At 39.3% G+C, this 17,164-nt stretch overlaps 1 protein-coding gene across 3 annotated transcripts in view; it reads left to right on the forward strand.

Moving 5' to 3' along the window:
- Positions 1–17,164, forward strand: part of TMOD3 (tropomodulin 3) — an 89,423-nt gene that overhangs the window by 63,879 nt on the left and 8,380 nt on the right. For all 3 annotated transcript variants that reach the window (XM_082841311.1, XM_082841310.1, XM_082841312.1), the window contains 5 exons: positions 4,941–5,063; positions 6,365–6,454; positions 10,124–10,254; positions 11,986–12,093; positions 15,598–15,741. In XM_082841311.1, coding sequence (XP_082697437.1) covers positions 4,941–5,063; positions 6,365–6,454; positions 10,124–10,254; positions 11,986–12,093; positions 15,598–15,741 — 596 coding nt within the window. The remainder of the gene's footprint in view (positions 1–4,940; positions 5,064–6,364; positions 6,455–10,123; positions 10,255–11,985; positions 12,094–15,597; positions 15,742–17,164) is intronic.

Raw genomic sequence — 17,164 nt, forward strand, 5'->3', positions numbered from 1 at the left:
ACCTCTGCAACAAAAATCTCTACATACAGAGAAATTGTACAGAGTATCAGAAGAGGTACCGAATTATTTCACAGCTGTATAAATAGAGCAAACTTCTGTGTCACAGCATTTCCATAAGCCCTTGGAAATTTTGTTTTGCTTTGTTTTTTTTCTGATGAGATCCATTTTGTATTTGTAAGTATTAGCAAAAGTTTATGTATGGGGAAAAATTAGATAAGAATAATGCCTCGGGACTTCCCCGGTGGCGCAGTGGTTAAGACTCCACACCCCTAGTGCAGGGACCCTGGGTTCGATCTCTGGCCAGGGAACTAGATCCCACATGCATGCCGCAACTAAGAGTTTGCATGCCACAACTAAGGAGCTGGTGAGCTGCAACTAAGGAGCCTGCCTGCCGCAACTAAGACCTGGTGCAACCAAATAAATAAACATTAAAAAAAAAAAAGAAAGAAAGAACATGCTGATGGGGGATTGATACTCCCTTATGCAAAAAAAAAAAAGAAAAGAAAAAGAATAATGTCTCTATGGACTGTGGATGAGGATTACAAAAATAAACATTTTAGATTTTTATAGCACTTTAGATTCCATTGGTCCCTAGAATAAGACATAGGCAGCTTTTTGATAGTTTATATAGTCCTGTTTACTAAGTGAATACCGTAATCTAATGTTTCTTGACCTTGGCTGCTATGCATTAGAATTCCTAGAGAGCTTTTGAAAATCCAGATGTCCCATACAGCACATCAGACCAGTTAAATCAGAATCTCTGGGGGTGGGACTTGGACATCAGAATTTATTAAAATTTTCCAGGTGAATCCATTGTGCAGCCAACATTAGCCACGGAGATAGACACCTGAAAGTGCTGGTAAGGTTTTGCTCAGGAAAACGTAATTATCCTGAAATGGCAATTAAAGGCATGCCATCTGAATTGTATGCCGCTTTGTTATGTCAGCCACTGTGAAAAGTATTAAGGAATTATCAGAATGTAATGATTTGGATTTGCCTTCATCTGTGAACTAATGATAAAAGGTTATCTAATAGTCACCAGAACTCCAAAGTTTGGTACTAAGAAGATCAGTTACGTTCCACCATATAGATAAGCATTTGTTTGAGTTGAAAAGTCCACTGCTAAAGAGTTAAGTTTGAAAGCCACCAGTTTATTGGAAAAATTACTGGGTTGAGAGTTTGGGAACCTGTGTTCTAGTGCTAACTCTGCTGTGTAACTTTGAACCAGGGTATTTATATTATACTTTATACAATGAGGTAGTTGAGCTAGAGGTGATCACCAGATTATTTATTCAACTAATTGGATTGCCTGCTGTGAGCTAGGAAATGTAAGGATGGAACAGAACATTGAAAAGCTCACAGAGGACAGACAATGTAGGGATGGAATTGTAGGGATGGAATTGTAGGGATGGAAATATAAGGATGGAACAGAACATTGAAAAGCTCACAGAGGACAGACAAACATACGAAATGAGTAAGTGTAGCCACAGTGAAATGTTCAGGGAATTAAGGGAGCACAGAAGTGTACTTTATCTGGTTCAGCAATGGGACAAATGTGGTAGTTTTCTATTTAACAACCATTTACAAAATTCCTTCCTCCTTACTGGCAGAATCCATTTCTGAAATAGACTGAAAAGGCCAGATGCTTGCTTTTCAAGCTACCCTTGCAGGTGGGGCATGGACATGTGACCTGGTGCTGGTCAGCGAGACCAGAGAAGAAATCTATTGGACAGTTTTCCTTATAAAAGTCAGCAGTTGAGAAAGTGCCCTTCCTTCCTGCCCTGACCTTGCTGCATGAGGATGTGATATGTAATATTACAAAGGTCATCTTGAGACTAATGGCCTGAGAACAGAGGCTTCCATGCTAGTTATAGACAAAGAAAAAAACAGAGCCTGGATCTTTGACGTCAACATTGAGCTGCTGAACCAACCCTTCAGCCACCTACCTGTGGAGTTATTAAGTGAGATAAAAAATACTTATTGTTGGGCTTCCCTGGTGGCGCAGTGGTTGAGAGTCCGCCTGCCGAAGCAGGGGACACGGGTTCGTGCCCCGGTCCGGGAAGATCCCACATGCCGCGGAGCGGCTGGGCCCGTGAGCCATGGCCGCTGAGCCTGCACGTCCGGAGCCTGTGCTCCGCAACGGGAGAGGCCACAGCAGTGAGAGGCCTGCGTACCGCAAAAAAAAACCCCCCAAAACAAAAAAACTTATTGTTTAAACCCATGCTGCTTTGACAGTGATCTGTGAATCAGCGGTATCAGCATCACCTGGGAGGCTGGTTAGAAATACAGATTCTTAGAGCTCATGTTAGACCTGCTACATCAGAATCTGCACTTTAATAAGATCACTAGGTAGATGACATGCACATTAAAGCTTGAGAAGCACCAGTTTAAACCACTTTAAATTGGGTATTTTGTTATATGCAGTTAAAAGCATCCTTACTAATATAAATACATTGTAGATTGGCCAAGTGCCATTTTTTAAATAAGAAAATACTTGCCTAGAAAGACTTCTGATTCAGATGTAGGAAGTTGCAAGAGACCTCTTATTCTCACCAAAACAAGCAATATAAGCTACATTAATCACAGTTAAAAAAAAAATCAGAAAGCTTGAAGACACAAATCTTAGTGGCTCCAGAAAGTGGCAAGCCCTCCATAAGAGAGCTGATCCCAAAAAGAAAAAGGTGATCCATTCTGCGTTCTTTCCTGACTGAAATATAGGGAAAAGGAGGAAACTACCATAGAGAGGAGTAAGGAGAAGTCAGCCTAACTTTTAAACTTTTAATGGCTGTGTATGGGCCGGCATGGTAGATTAGAAATTAGAGAATCCCTAGAGCAGCACCGTCCACTAGAACTTTATGCCATGATGGGAATGTTCAGTATCTGCGCTAACCAGTATTGTAGCTACTAGCCAAATGTGGCTAGTGTGACTGAGAAACTGAATTTTAAATTTTAACTAATTTAAACTTAAATAGTCACATACCGTATTGAACATATCATATTGAACAGTGCAGCTCTAGAGACAGGGTGAGACTGCACTACCCTCCAGTTCTTTGTTTCAGGCCTTCATTTAGTGCGAGGGATACTACTCCAAGAACTGAGGCAGTGAAGCAGAGCGGAGAGAAAACTCCTGAGGCATAGGTTTTTAGCTCGGAAGATTGAGAGAGAGACAGGAGAGCTGCGAGAAATCCCTTTCAGGCCATCTCCCACTTCACAAAGTGTAGAGCAGACAACGTAAGCGTCGGGCTGAAAGATCTGCCAAGGCCCCAAAAGTGGGAAAGTGGGGGGTGGAACTGGAAAACAGAGCTCCTAGAAATCTGGCAGCCAGGACTACACATCAGGAGCAATGTGGCTACTTTACAGTTCAAAACAGTAGGCAGTGGCTGCTCAGACCTCCAGAACCTCACCAGAGTTCTAATCCCAGGCCTTGCTGAAGATTAAGTCCTGATCCTGTCCTCAAAATGTTTGAAGCCAAAAAAAAAAAAAAAAAAAAATGTTTGAAGCCAGTGAGGAAATGAATCAAACTAACGTTGCAACAAAAAGCCCAGATTCAGCTCAACTGTAGAGCATGTTACTTCAGCACTGACCTGAGTGGCACATTCCTTTCTAGGAATAAATGTCATTTGCTTTAGTCTCTGCTATACTTTTATACAAAAATGCCCAATACGAAGTCAGAGATCTTAAAACAAATGTGGCCTATAGTCAAGAAAAGTAAACAGTCAATAGAAGACCACAGATGACCCAAGTATTGGTGTTATCAGTCAGGAACTTTATAATAAAAATCTCAGAAAATCTGGTGGACAAGGCATGTGTGAAGAGATGAAGAATTTTGGCAGAGAGATGGAAGCTAATTTTTTTTAACAAGAACCAAGTGGAAATAATAAAAAAAGAAATATAATATCAGAAATTAAATCTTTTAGATGGGCTTAGCTGAAAATACCAGACCAGCTTTGGTCAGATTCCTGGGAGCAATCTGTATTGTGGAAGGATTTCTTATGAGTTACACTGATTGATATTTACCTTGAACAAGAATTGTACAACATTCACTACACTGATTATTAAGCCCACAAATATTTCTTTTGTTAGAACACTACATAGATTCATCAGGTCACATATTCTCACACATTTTCCTGGTAATTTTCTGATAGAAAAGAAAATAATTGGAGGTTGTGTGAATCCACACATAGGCCTTCCTAGATCACTTAGTTAGGATTTTCACCTGTCTCAGGGGGGAAACCAGAGTCAATCTTGGTAACAGTCCCACCACGTGTAAGTACCTCTTGTTTGGTTGGCTTGTGCTGCAGCTATATCATCATTTTCCATTCCCTTCATGTTTTCAGTTTTGCATTGAACATATGGTAATAAAATATGATTTTCACATAATAAATACTGTAGGTTTCTAGAATAACTAGTTCCTTAACAGGTAACCTTGTTAGTGTCATAGAGGCTTAGAAGAACAGTGACAGAAAGGTTCAGATTACCACTCAGGACATACAGGAATTTCTTTGCAATTAGAACTTGAATTTCTGGAATTAGAATTGCCTCTGCCATCCCCCAAGGGACTGTAGCAGTTCCTTGCTTAAGAATAAGAAAATGAATTCTGTTTTTTCCTTAATTTATAGATTTTTTTTTTGTTTATTCATTTATTTTTTGATTTAGTATTTGTAGAATAACTCATAATTACTCCAAAAAGAGCCTCTTTTTACTTTCACAAATGGGAAAATTTCTCGGTTCATTTCTTTTTCTTGTTCCAACTTATATGGCCAAAGTGTTGTCTTAGAAACTTATAAATACATACCAAAGATGAAACAAAATTATTGTAGATGTTAATCTTGACCTTTTACTTCAGCTTCAGCTGCACATACTTCTAATAATTTTTGTAAGAATAAAATGGTGAGTTACTAGCAGTAGTAATGAAACTAACAAACTGCTTTATTTTACAGGGAAAATATTTATCCCTAAGCAGAAACCTGTACAGACTTTTACAGAAGAAAAAGTATCTCTTGATCCAGAACTAGAAGAAGCTTTGACAAGTGCTTCTGATACAGAATTGTGTGATCTCGCAGGTATCTCCTAAAAAATTAATTTGTGAATGGTGTAGAGGGGAGGAAAATACCAGCACACGCCCTATACACACTATACAAATGCTTGCTTTGCCCAGCAGAGCGCTGTTGAATAAGTAACTGTACATTTGGCTTTGTTTTTTACACTATAAATCTGACATAAAGGATTTAGTTTCTTTAAATTCTCTTAATGGTGAAATTTTTATATTAATGGAATTTATTGATTATTGGATGTCTTTTCCCATGTTGCCATCTTTGAAAGTCTTTATAAAAATCTTTCATCAGCTGGTGCTCAGCTAGAAGCTGTCTCCAGGGTCTACTGCTATCCCATTTTATTAGAAGACCCAGAAATGGGTAACTGGAAATTAGATAAAATAGTCAGTCCTGAGCTATACTCACCACTTTCCCAACTTTTCTGAAGATATATGGAACATTCCAAACCTCCCTGTGATTTTCATCATTACCAGTTTCTTATCTGGACCAGTATCTGCCCCCAGCTGCCTCCACCCACACCCATTTTTCTAGATAGAAAAATATGACACATGGGGAGAGGTTAGTACCAAATAACTTTAAGAACTAACATGTTTAAAAGGAGCAATGATGGTTCTTTGGGAAGGACCCAGGGAAGGGACAGTCAAGGTGTGGTACCACAGCTAGAGCAGGTATCTTATTCCTTGGGGCGGGCTGAGGGCTAATGGATTTATAAATGGTACATTTATCAGAGTGGAATGGGCCAGAGGCATACTGTAGCTTCTGCCTTATTTGTGCAAAAGGCCATCAAAAACCAAATCTATTTCTCCTCCTAAGTGTCATTTTTGAGGGATGCTACTTTAATCTTAAATATGAGAATTCAACAATACTTTTAGTATTCTACTCTTAGCTAAAATACAAATGTAAATTAATATGAGAGTTAAGGTTAAGTTGAAAAATCTGCCTTTTATCGCATTATGTTTGGAGAAACCCTCTGAGGATGAACAGCAACAATAGATCATTTCCATTTTCTCTCTTGGCCACCAGATGGAGCTAAGCATAGATTTAGGTTTAGGGTTAAGCTGGCTCCAGCCGTGTCTAAATTCAGAAATGTGGGGAGAAATTACAAGGGTATTGATAAGAAAGAGATTGTAGGTGGTTTTTAATCATGTTTTCTCTCTTTTTTTTTAAGCTATGAAATGTGTATTTAATTGAGTAGGAAAAAGCCCAGCGAGTGTTAAAATCGTTGATAGAAATTTGGGGGCATAAAATTAATTCTTTATGTTTAAAATTGATGGACATAAAAAAATAATTTTCTTTTTCTATATTTATAGCTATTCTTGGGATGCACAATTTGATAACGAATACACAGTTCTGCAATATAGTGGGAAGTAGTAATGGTGTCGACCAAGAATATTTTTCAAGTGAGTAATTATAATGCTTTGTGAATTCCAATCCTTTGTTAATTATGTTTTGTTTTCTCCATGTAATAGCTTCAGTATTTGCATACCAAATGTTATGCATATGTACTTGAAACCTAAGATTCCAGTTAGATGGTATTGACCTAGAAAACCATTGAGAATAGAATATTAAATATTTTATGCTTAATGTGTCAGCAAATGTAATAGGAACTACTCTCACCTCACTAAATAATACTAATGGTAAACGCTATAAAAACTAGTCAAACTTGGCTTTTACTGATATTTTGTTTTCAGTGTTCCTGATTTTCAAGAAACCCCCAACAGTGCTGGCAAAGAAAGTATATTATAAAATCAGATTCAGGGGAAAGCAAAGAACTATTCAGCCCCTAAACCTTTTAGTCTGATGCAAAGTATTAAATAACATAAAGCAAAGCTTTTAAAAAAATTTATTTATAAGACATCTTAAAATCACCAAAGTTGGGCTTCCCTGGTGGCGCAGTGGTTGAGAGTCCGCCTGCCGATGCAGGGGACACGGGTTCGTGCCCCGGTCCGGGAAGATCCCATGTGCCGTGGAGCGGCTGGGCCTGTGAGCCATGGCCGCTGAGCCTGCGCATCCGGAGCCTGTTTCTCCGCAACGGGAGAGGCCACAACAGTGAGAGGCCCATGAACCGCAAAAAAAAAAAAATCACCAAAGTCATGCCTATTTTGTAATAAATTTAAACGAGACCTGAGGACACAAGGTAAGCAGTAGAAGTGTCTCTATTCACAGCCGTCATGCCTCCTACTCCCCGTACCCTACCTCCACCCCCTCCCTAACTGTTAACAATTGGGAATATATCCTTCCAGACTTTGTATTATGCTTATATAAACTTACATATGTATACGTGCTATACACGAATTGTCTTTTCTTTTCTTACAAAATTGGGATCATACTAGAAATATTTCTTGTCCCTGAATTTTTCAATAATAATACTGTTGGCTGATTTTTTTGAATGCTTACCATGGGCCATGTTCTTCTGTGCACAGCTCTTGAATGTAAATTGTTCTCAATCCTCACAACAGTTCTACGAAACAAGTATTATTATTATCTTTAATATATGCCTTTGAAGGAGCTGAGGTTTTAAAATGATTAAGTAACTAGCTTCAATATCCCACGAAATCGGTGTTGAGGATTTTAATCCATGCTATATAGGATATCACTTAGCAATATATCACATTTCCTAGTTAGTACATACAGACTTACCTCATTCAAACATCTGTATAACATTCCATTTTATGAATGTTCTATAATTGGCCATTCCCCAATTTTTTTACTTTCTATTGTAGAAATGTTCAAGCATACATTATAGAAGAGGGAATAATATATCCATCGTCCAGCTTCAGCTGTTTTTCACATTATGCCAGCTGGGTTTCATCCACCGTCTGCCTCCCTCCCACCCCTTCTGCTCTTTTCCCTGGAATATTTTAAAGCAAATCCTGTTTGTTTGTATTACTTCACCCATAAATATTTCCATATGTGTCTCTCACAAAGGCTTTTCTTGTAACATAACCACAATGCCATTATCAAACTTAAAGATTACCATCAATTCCTTCATATCATCTAATACCCAGTCCATGTACAGATTTCCCATTTTCTCTCAAAAACGTCATTTCACAGCTGGTTTGTTCAAATCAGGATCAAGATAAGGGTCACATATTGCATTTGGTTGTCGTTTGGTTTAAGTTCCTCTTAATTTCTTAACAGTTCTCCTCCTCAGCTTCTTTCCCACTTTCTTCATGGCATTTAGCCCTTGAAGAAACTGTGTTGTCATGTAGAATCTTCCACATTCTGGATTTGGCTGATTGCAACCTTGTGGTATCATTTTACTTGTTTCTGTCTACCTCCTGTGTTTCTGTAAACTGTTGTTTTCTAGACGCTTGATCAAATTCAGGTGCAGTTTTTAATTTTTTTTGGCAAGAATGCTTCCTGGGTAATGATTGAATCACATTAGGAAGTATATCAAGTCTGGTCCTTCCTCTTTGGGGAATGTGTTAAGATTGATCAGTGGACTCAAATTTTGGCAACCTGATCCATCCAATTAAAGTTCCCCATGAACCTTTCTTAATGGTTTCCACATCCTGTTGACTGGATCCATTATTTCATTATAGAGCAAGGCTCTTTATACGCATTCTGCAGAGAACAAAAGGAATTTTTTGGTTGTAGAAAATTTAGAATTGAGGAAGAGCTCATTGAATTTTCCATTCAGTGAGGAAGATTTTCTCCAGTCCCCTTGATCTACCATGTTGAAGAAGACTGCCTTGCTGATCTTTCAACTGTCCTCAGGAAATTAATTTTCAGACTTTTGTCTGAGCTGATCTCTTCAGGATGCTGTGTGTAGGAGGGTGTCTGTGTGTGTGTGTGTGTGTGTGATATTTGAAAAGAACAAGGTACTCTTAGCAGGAATTTATTGGATGAGTAAGCAATATACTTTGTCTTAAGGTGAGTTTTGCTCCTAAAAGCTAGAGGAGGGCAGCAGGGAATAACTAAGCCAGACTCACTGTGACCCTGTCAGTCTTTCCATGTCACTTGCTCTTAATGTTGTGGTCATTCTCGTCTTTAAGAATCTGATGCTCTAGGTGTTCTCCCCAGAAAATATATCCATAAAAGTTTATCTCTTATAGGTGTTCATGGACCTCCACACATACCTCAGAGCGCATTTACATCTCACTAGAGGGTTCAAGGCTTCTGGGTCCTCTTTCAGTTTTGAATAGCTGTATTCTGGCCATGTGTGTGGGTATAAATGGTGAAGGATTGGGCTGTAGGATGAAGGGGAGGGCAGGGAATTCCTGTCTCAGTAGTTCTTCTATGCACCATTACCTTTCTCTGTCTCCCCATTCCCTGTTTCTACTCTTCTTCCTGATAAGAGTCCTCTGCCCTTTCCCATTGCATAGTCCTCCCCACAGGAGGAACAGGCAGTGTGTCCTTCTGTCAACTCACTCTTTGTGGAGGCTGTGTTTGTTCATGTCTCTGATTCTTACTGCCTTTGAATTAATTACTAGTCAAACCTCAGAGAAACTGATGAGTTGTTAGATTTTGTCATATGAGAACTTTATCTTGAACATTGCTAAAAATAAATGGGATCACCAGCTTGTGTCATCAACTATATTTTCATGGTAAAGATATCTTGTAATACACCGAGGCAAGAGGCAGTGAAAATACTCATTTTTGAAGGCTGATACACTGCAAACAAATTAAACGAATTATGTTTGGTATTTATATTCAGTAAAATTTTATTTCAGTGCTTTATGTGGGAGCACATAAAGGATCTTTTAGAAATTTGGGGAGGGCTTCCCTGGTGGCGCAGTTGTTGAGAGTCCACCTGCCGATGCAGGGGACACCGGTTCGTGCCCCAGTCCGGGAAGATCCCACATGCCGCGGAGCGGCTGGGCCCATGAGCCATGGCTGCTGAGCCTGTGCGTCCAGAGCCTGTGCTCCGCAACGGGAGAGGCCACAAGAGTGAGAGGCCCGCGTACCGCAAAAAAAAAAAAAAAGAAATTTGGGGAAAGAAACTTATAAATTTGTTCTACTGAATATGTTTGTGTATGTGTGCTGTGTGTTTCCAAGTTAATATATGCATTCACTGTAATAGTATCAACCAGTTACACTCTTGCTCTTTTCATTTGTTGCTACAGATGTGGTAAAAGGTGAAAAGATTCTTCCAGTATTTGATGAGCCCCCAAATCCAACCAATGTTGAAGAGAGTTTACAGAGAATTAAAGAAAATGATGTTCGTCTTGTTGAAGTTAATTTGAATAACATAAAGGTAGGTGTGATAAGCAAACAAAAAGTTGTTTTGAATTGCTTTGAGTCAGTTGGATCTAGGATGAGAGCTGGGCAGTTTCGATATAGTCTAATCCTTTCTACTTAATAGTAAAGTTTTTACTTCTAGTAGTATACTAACATAGATTCCTTCGATTTTAGAAGTTAAAGTATTATAGTATTTTTCTGATTTACTTTTTAAAGGCTATCACATAGAAATATAAACTCTACAGACTGTCAGAGTATACCTCTCGGGCTTCCAAAGTACTGCCCACTTTTAGGAGCATTTTAGCCTTTCAGGTTTTGCTTTTTTAATCAGCTCTCTTGAGCTATAAGGTATATATAGTGAAATTCTCCCTTTCTAGTGTGCAGTTCTATGAGTTAAAGCAAATTGATACAGTTGTACGACTACCACCACAGTCAGATATAGAACATGTCACAACCCTGTGTCATCATTCCCTGCCACCAGCTCTAGCACCTGACAACCAGGGATCTGTTTCCTTTCCCTATTGTTCTGCCTTCTCCAGAATTTCATATAAATGGAACTATATAGTGTGTAGCCGTTGAGTCTGGTTTCTTTCACTTCGCACAGTACATTTGAGACTCGTCCATGCTGTTGCGTGTCTCAGTGGTTTGCTCCTTTGTGTTGTAGAGCAGCATTCCTTTGTCTGGATGTGCTGCAGTTTGTGTGTCCGTTCACCAGTTGATAGACATATGAGTTGCTTCCAGTTTGGGATGATTATAAATAAAGCCACTATACACATTCACATACAGGTTTTTGTGTGAATGTATGTTTTCATTTCTCTTGAGTAAACACCTAGAATTGGGCTTTGTGGGATCTCACTGGGATTTTTAAAATGCAACTCTTCCTTGGAGTAAAGAAAGAAGAAATGAGTTAGGAGGGCACAGGGATAATTAATTACCAAAGAGTAAACTCAGATGATCTCAACGTATTAGCCATTGTATAATAGCTTCATTACAGATTCCTCATTTTAAATCTTAATATATCTGAATTGGAGGAAGGGAGAACATGTGGAAATTACAAGAACCTAGGGAATAAGACCTCTGTGCTCTTTTTGTGGGTGTTCCTTCCTGTGAGTGGAGGGGGAAAAGCCTTGGGGAAAGCTAATAGCCCTAGTTGATCACTAGTCTTATTTTTTAAAAAAATTCAGTTCAATTCAGTGTATGTCTGTCTCTAAATCAATAGTAACAATCTGAAAATAGGCAGGCTACAGGAAATTGAAGTCTTGGTACCAAGGGGAAAGATCAGTGTCTCCTAAAACTATCTCTTTCCTCATTTCAAGAAATGTAGTGTTAATCTCTCTTAATACCTTGCAGCTTGAGTGACTGAAAACAGTATGTCATCTGCCTCAGGAGTCATCATAAGTAGATTCCCACATCTTTCTCTTTGTAGAAAAGTGGATCCACTTTGAGTACTCAAGGGCTGACTTCTCATAATACAAATAATTAAAAAGAATTTCTTTAACCTCAAAGCTAGAGAAACAGTGATGTATGCTCTGCTCTATGCCAACAGTTTGTACCATAATAGAGAAATCAAAGAAGTAAGAAGGAGGCTGAGTTGTTTGTTTTCAGTTGTAGACCAGCGGTTGTATGTTACATAATTTCTGAATACATTTTAATGCAAAAAAGAAAGTACAGATGTATTTGATTAATGGACTGAATTTCCTGAAACCTAAAATGTAATAATGTTTCACATTTTTCTTTGTCTTTCAAGAATATCCCAATTCCAACCCTAAAAGATTTTGCAAAGGCTTTGGAAACCAACACACATGTGAAATATTTCAGTCTTGCAGCCACCCGAAGCAATGACCCCGTTGCTGTTGTAAGTAAGCTAACTACTAATAATATCGAAATTATGGCTGTGTAATACCAGGGCATGTTACAAAGGTGCTTAAACTGATTTTATGAACAAGATTTACTCTCTTTTAATTCAACTATACTTCAATAAAAAATAAATTTAAAAACTAAAATAATTTTTTAATGTAGTTTCAAAACTGTGTTTTAAGATCAACTGTTAGTAACCATGATGTGCAACAATCAATAAAAGCAAATATCAGTAAAAAAAAGAAAAATTTACTCTTTTTCAATTGATGTTTACTATTAGGCAATACACTATTTACTACCATTTTATGTTTACTTTTTTCGGTATTTCCTTTCTATGAAATTTTTTAAACATAAATGGAGTCATGCAGTGTAGGCTGTTCTGCAACTTAATTTTTCACTTAACCGTGTATCTCAGAGATCTTTTCATATCAACATATAAAATTATACATCATTCTTTTAACACCTGCAGAGGGTTCCATTTATGGATGTATAGTGTTGAATTTTTATCAGATGCTTTTTCTGTGTCTATTGAGGTGATCATGTGGCTTTATTCACGTGGTCCTTTATTCAGTTAATATGGTATATTACATTGATTAATTGCTTTAATAATTATTTTATTATTTATTTCATTTTTTATTTTTGGCTGCATTGGGTCTTCGTTGCTGTGCATGGGCTTTCTCTAGTTGTGGCGAGCGGGGGCTACTCTTCAGTGCGGTGCGCAGGCTTCTATTGCAGTGGCTTCTCTTGTTGTGGAGCACGGGCTCTAGGCACGTGGGCTCAGTAGTTGCAGCTCGCGGGCTCTAGAATGCAGGCTCAGTAGTTGTGGCGCACAGGCTTAGTTGCTCTGCGGCATGTGGAATCTTCCTGGACCAGGGATCAAACCTATGTCCCCTGCATTGGCAGGCGGAGTCTTAACCACTGCACCACCAGGGAAGTCCCACATTGATTAACTTTGTTTGTTTGTTTGTTTTGTTTTTGCGGTACACGGGCCTCTCACTGTTGTGGCCTCTCCCGCTGCGGAGCACAGGCTCCGGACGCGCAGGCTCAGCGGCCATGGCTCACAGGCCCAGCCGCTCCGCGGCATGTGGGATCTTCCCGGACACGAACCCGTGTCCCCTGCATCGGCAGGCGGACTCTCAACCGCTGCGCCACCAGGGAAGCCCCTGATTAATTTTTATATGTTAAATCAACGTTGCATTTCTGGGGTAAATCCCACCTGATCAGGGTATAAACCCTTTTCTTCTTGGCTTTGAGGATAGCACTCCCTTTGATTCTCCTCCTACCTCTCTGGTCCCTACACTGGTTCCTCCTCATCTCCCCAACATCTGAACACCTAAATGGCTCAGAGCTCAGTTCTGGTCTTTCTTCTTTTCTCTATCTGCACTCACTTTCTGGGTGATTTCATTCTGTTTCATTGCTATATATTATCTATGCATGCTGATGACTCCCAATATTATTATCTCCAGTTCACACCTCTCCCCTCAACTCCAAACCCATGTCCAGCTACTGCTTAACAGCTTTACTTGTATATCTAACAGACGTCTCAAACCCAAGTCCCAAATCAAACTCCTGACTTACGTCCCATACCTGCCTCTCTCACACTCTTTCCTATCTCACTAAATGGCAACTTCACTCTTTCATTTGCTGAAGTCAAAAAAATAAAATAATAATAATAATGGAGTGATCCTTGACGTCCCTTTCTCACAACTTTAAATGTATATCCAGCTGTGTCTTCAAATATTTCCTGTATATCCAACCACGTCTCACCATTTTCACAGCTACCACCCTGGTCCAAGCCACTGACTTCTCTCACCTGGATTATCCTAATTGAGCTGCCTGCTTCATCTCTATACACAGCATCAGAAGTGACTCTTAAAACTTAAATGTTCTCATTCCTGTACTCAGAACCCTCCAGCAGTTCTCTGTCTCACTAAGCAAAAATCAGAATCTTTCAGTGGCCTAATGAGGCCTTACATGAGCAGACCTCATCTCCCCTCTTGCTGTTTCTTTCATTCTGCTCCAGCCATACAGCCTCCTTGCTCTCCCTCAAACATGCCGTGCATGCTCCCAACTGAGAGCCTTTACACTTGTTCCTCCTGCCTAGAACTTTCTCCCTGAAGATATTCCACGTAATTTTACTTCATCACTTAAATTATTTCAGTCCTTGCTCAGATGTCACCTTCCAGGTGAGGCCTTTCCTGACCCCCGTATATAAAACAGCAACCCCACTCCTACCCCCAGCCCTCCCCATCCACCCTGCTATGCCTTTTTTTCCTCCTCTATAGCCCTTTTTACCATCTGACATTACATTTCGCTTACTTACTATGTGGGCCCCCCACTAAAATGTAAGTTCCATTAGGTAGAGACTTGTATGTTTTCTTTCTGAATTTACAGAACAGTACGTATCAAAAATAGGCCATTGTAATATTTTAATAAATGTGTGTACAGATGGATGGATAAGGGATTTGCTCCAAGTCACATAGCCAGTTGTTGCTATTAGAATGTTCAAGTGTGTAGATATCTGTCCCCAGTTCTTTCTAGTATCACTGCGCAGTATTGCCTTTTCTTTAACTTGACTTTAATTTTAAGCTTGATCTTACCCATATTCTCTGGAGTTTGGCCTTTCTTTTGACGCCTCTGCAGGGCTTTGTAAATAAACTCACACTCCTCTTCTTCCTCCTCCCCCCTCCCTTCTCTTTCACGTCTGCTCACTTACAGGCTTTGTTAATTAATCAGTATAGCACTTATTAAGCACTGGCACTGCACAAATGCCTAGCACTGCCATATCCTGTGAGAAATGTAACGGAAGCAGATGGAAAACATACCGTTCTTTGAATATTTAGTTAGCCCCTTCTCCATAGTTTTTGTGCTTTCTCAGTTCCAGTCATCTGTGATCTTTTCTGGCCTTCTGCCTTAGGCAGTCCTTTTGGTCCCTGCCTTGGAAATTAGTCCATAATTTACCCTCATTTGGGCTTCACAGTAACCCAGCTGCAGCAGGACGCAAGTAAGAAAAGATGTTCCAAAGAGAAATTGACGGGACTTCCCTGGCAGTCCAGCGGTTAAGACTCTGCGCTCCCACTGCAGAGGGGTGTGGGTTTGATCCCTGGTCAGGGAACTACGATCCTGAATGCTGTGCAGTGCCGGCAAAGGGAAATAAAAAAGCAAAGAGACATTGATGAAGTTACTCCTACACAGAGACTCAGAGAAAGTATGAGACACGCAGGAGAAAGAAGCATGAAGTGGAAGTAGGAATGAATAGCGGTAGAGAATGTTACCGATGGGGAATTACACATGACAAAAAAAAAATCTAAAGTCTGTGACCAAGTGCATGTGAAAACAGATACATGTGAGACCTGTGAGGTGTAGTGTGTCAAGCTAAAACAATCTAATAAGAAACATTAAAGCAGTTGTATTGATTTGTGTATTTGTTTCAGGCTTGTTCAGTGTTTATTTACTAGGTGCTGTCAAACTGTAATCTCCAAATATTTTCTTTAATTTCCAGGCTTTTGCAGAGATGCTAAGAGTGAACAAAAATTTGAAGAGCTTAAATATGGAGTCCAACTTTATTACAGGAGCTGGGATTCTAGCACTGATTGATGCTTTGAGAGATAATGAAACCCTGGCTGAGCTGAAAATTGACAATCAGGTCAGTGATGTACAGCAGCAGCTTTGAGGAAACTACAGCCCACACTCTGTGCAGGGCTCAGAGGGACTCAGGAGGTGGGTGGGAGGAGGGCTTTCAGGGAACCCTTCGGAAGGTGGTCCTGAAAAGGGATGAGAGAACATTTGGGGCATCCAGAATATTAACTTAATGTATAGAAAGGTATACAAGCAACTCTCCCTGGTTGGTCTTAAGAGAATTTAGATGGCTGGCTGTTTTGAACTGGAATAATTCTTACAGGTGACGACAGTCCATCCTCAAATTTTTCAGCTCTTCGGTGGCAAGATCCACATAATAGAATTTTTGCATCTGTAGCATGTCAGTCCCAGACACAGTAGGTGAACAGAACAGGCTCAGTGAAAAACAGAAAACTCCAGTACCCAGGTTACCCAGAGACACATACTCCTATGCAGCCACATTCAGTGCTGACTGACACTGTAAGATAATGCTGGGTCACCCATGCCAGACGCACTTTTCTTTAAAGAAGCAGAGAAATATACATGTTAGAGGTGTTTCCATACAGAGTGGTAATGAACTAAAAATAAAACAACATTACACATTTGACTAAAACACTTCAGTCTATTTTATTTGAAAAATAACTTAAGTTATTTTAAAAAAATATGTGGTAAATGACTCCTTTAATCCTTCAAAGTAAGTAAATTTTGTAGATTATGAAGGTGGAAAGAAGAGTTATATCTTAAAATTTAACCAGAATGCTATTTAATCAGTTTCCAATTTTTTTATTGAGATATAATTCACTTACCATAAAATTTACTCTTTTAAAGTATACAATTAAATGCTTTTTAGTATATTCATAGAGTTGTGCAACCATCACCACTGTCTAACTCCAGAACATCTTCATTGCCCCAAAAAGAAACTCCACACCCATCAGCAGTCACTTCCTAGTCGCCCTTCCCACCAACCCCTGGCAACCACGAATCTACTTTCTGTCTCTGTGCATTTGCCTATTTTGGATAGTTCATATCAATGGAGTTATGTAATATGTGACCTTTTGTGTCTTCCTTCTTTCACTTAGCAAAATGTTAAGGAGGTTTATTCATGTTGTAGCATATATCAGTACCTGTTCCTTTTTATGGCTGAATAATCTATTACACTTGGGTTGTTTCCACTTTTCGAATTGTACAGCTATGCTGCTGTGAACATTCATGTACAGATTCTTATATGAATATATGTTTTCACTTCTCATGGGTATATACATAGGAGTGGAAATGCTGAGTCATATGGTAACTCTGTGTTTAACCTTTTGAGAAATAGCCGAATTGTTTTCCATAACAGTTGTACCATTTTACATTCCTGCCAGCATGCCTAAAGCTCCCAATTTTTCCATATCCTTGCTAACACTTACTATCGTTTTTTTTTTTTTTTTTTTTGCGGTACGCGGGCCTCT

The sequence above is a fragment of the Leucopleurus acutus genome (genome assembly GCF_964270905.1).
Source record: "Leucopleurus acutus genome assembly, chromosome: 1".
NCBI classification, from domain to species: domain Eukaryota; kingdom Metazoa; phylum Chordata; class Mammalia; order Artiodactyla; family Delphinidae; genus Leucopleurus; species Leucopleurus acutus.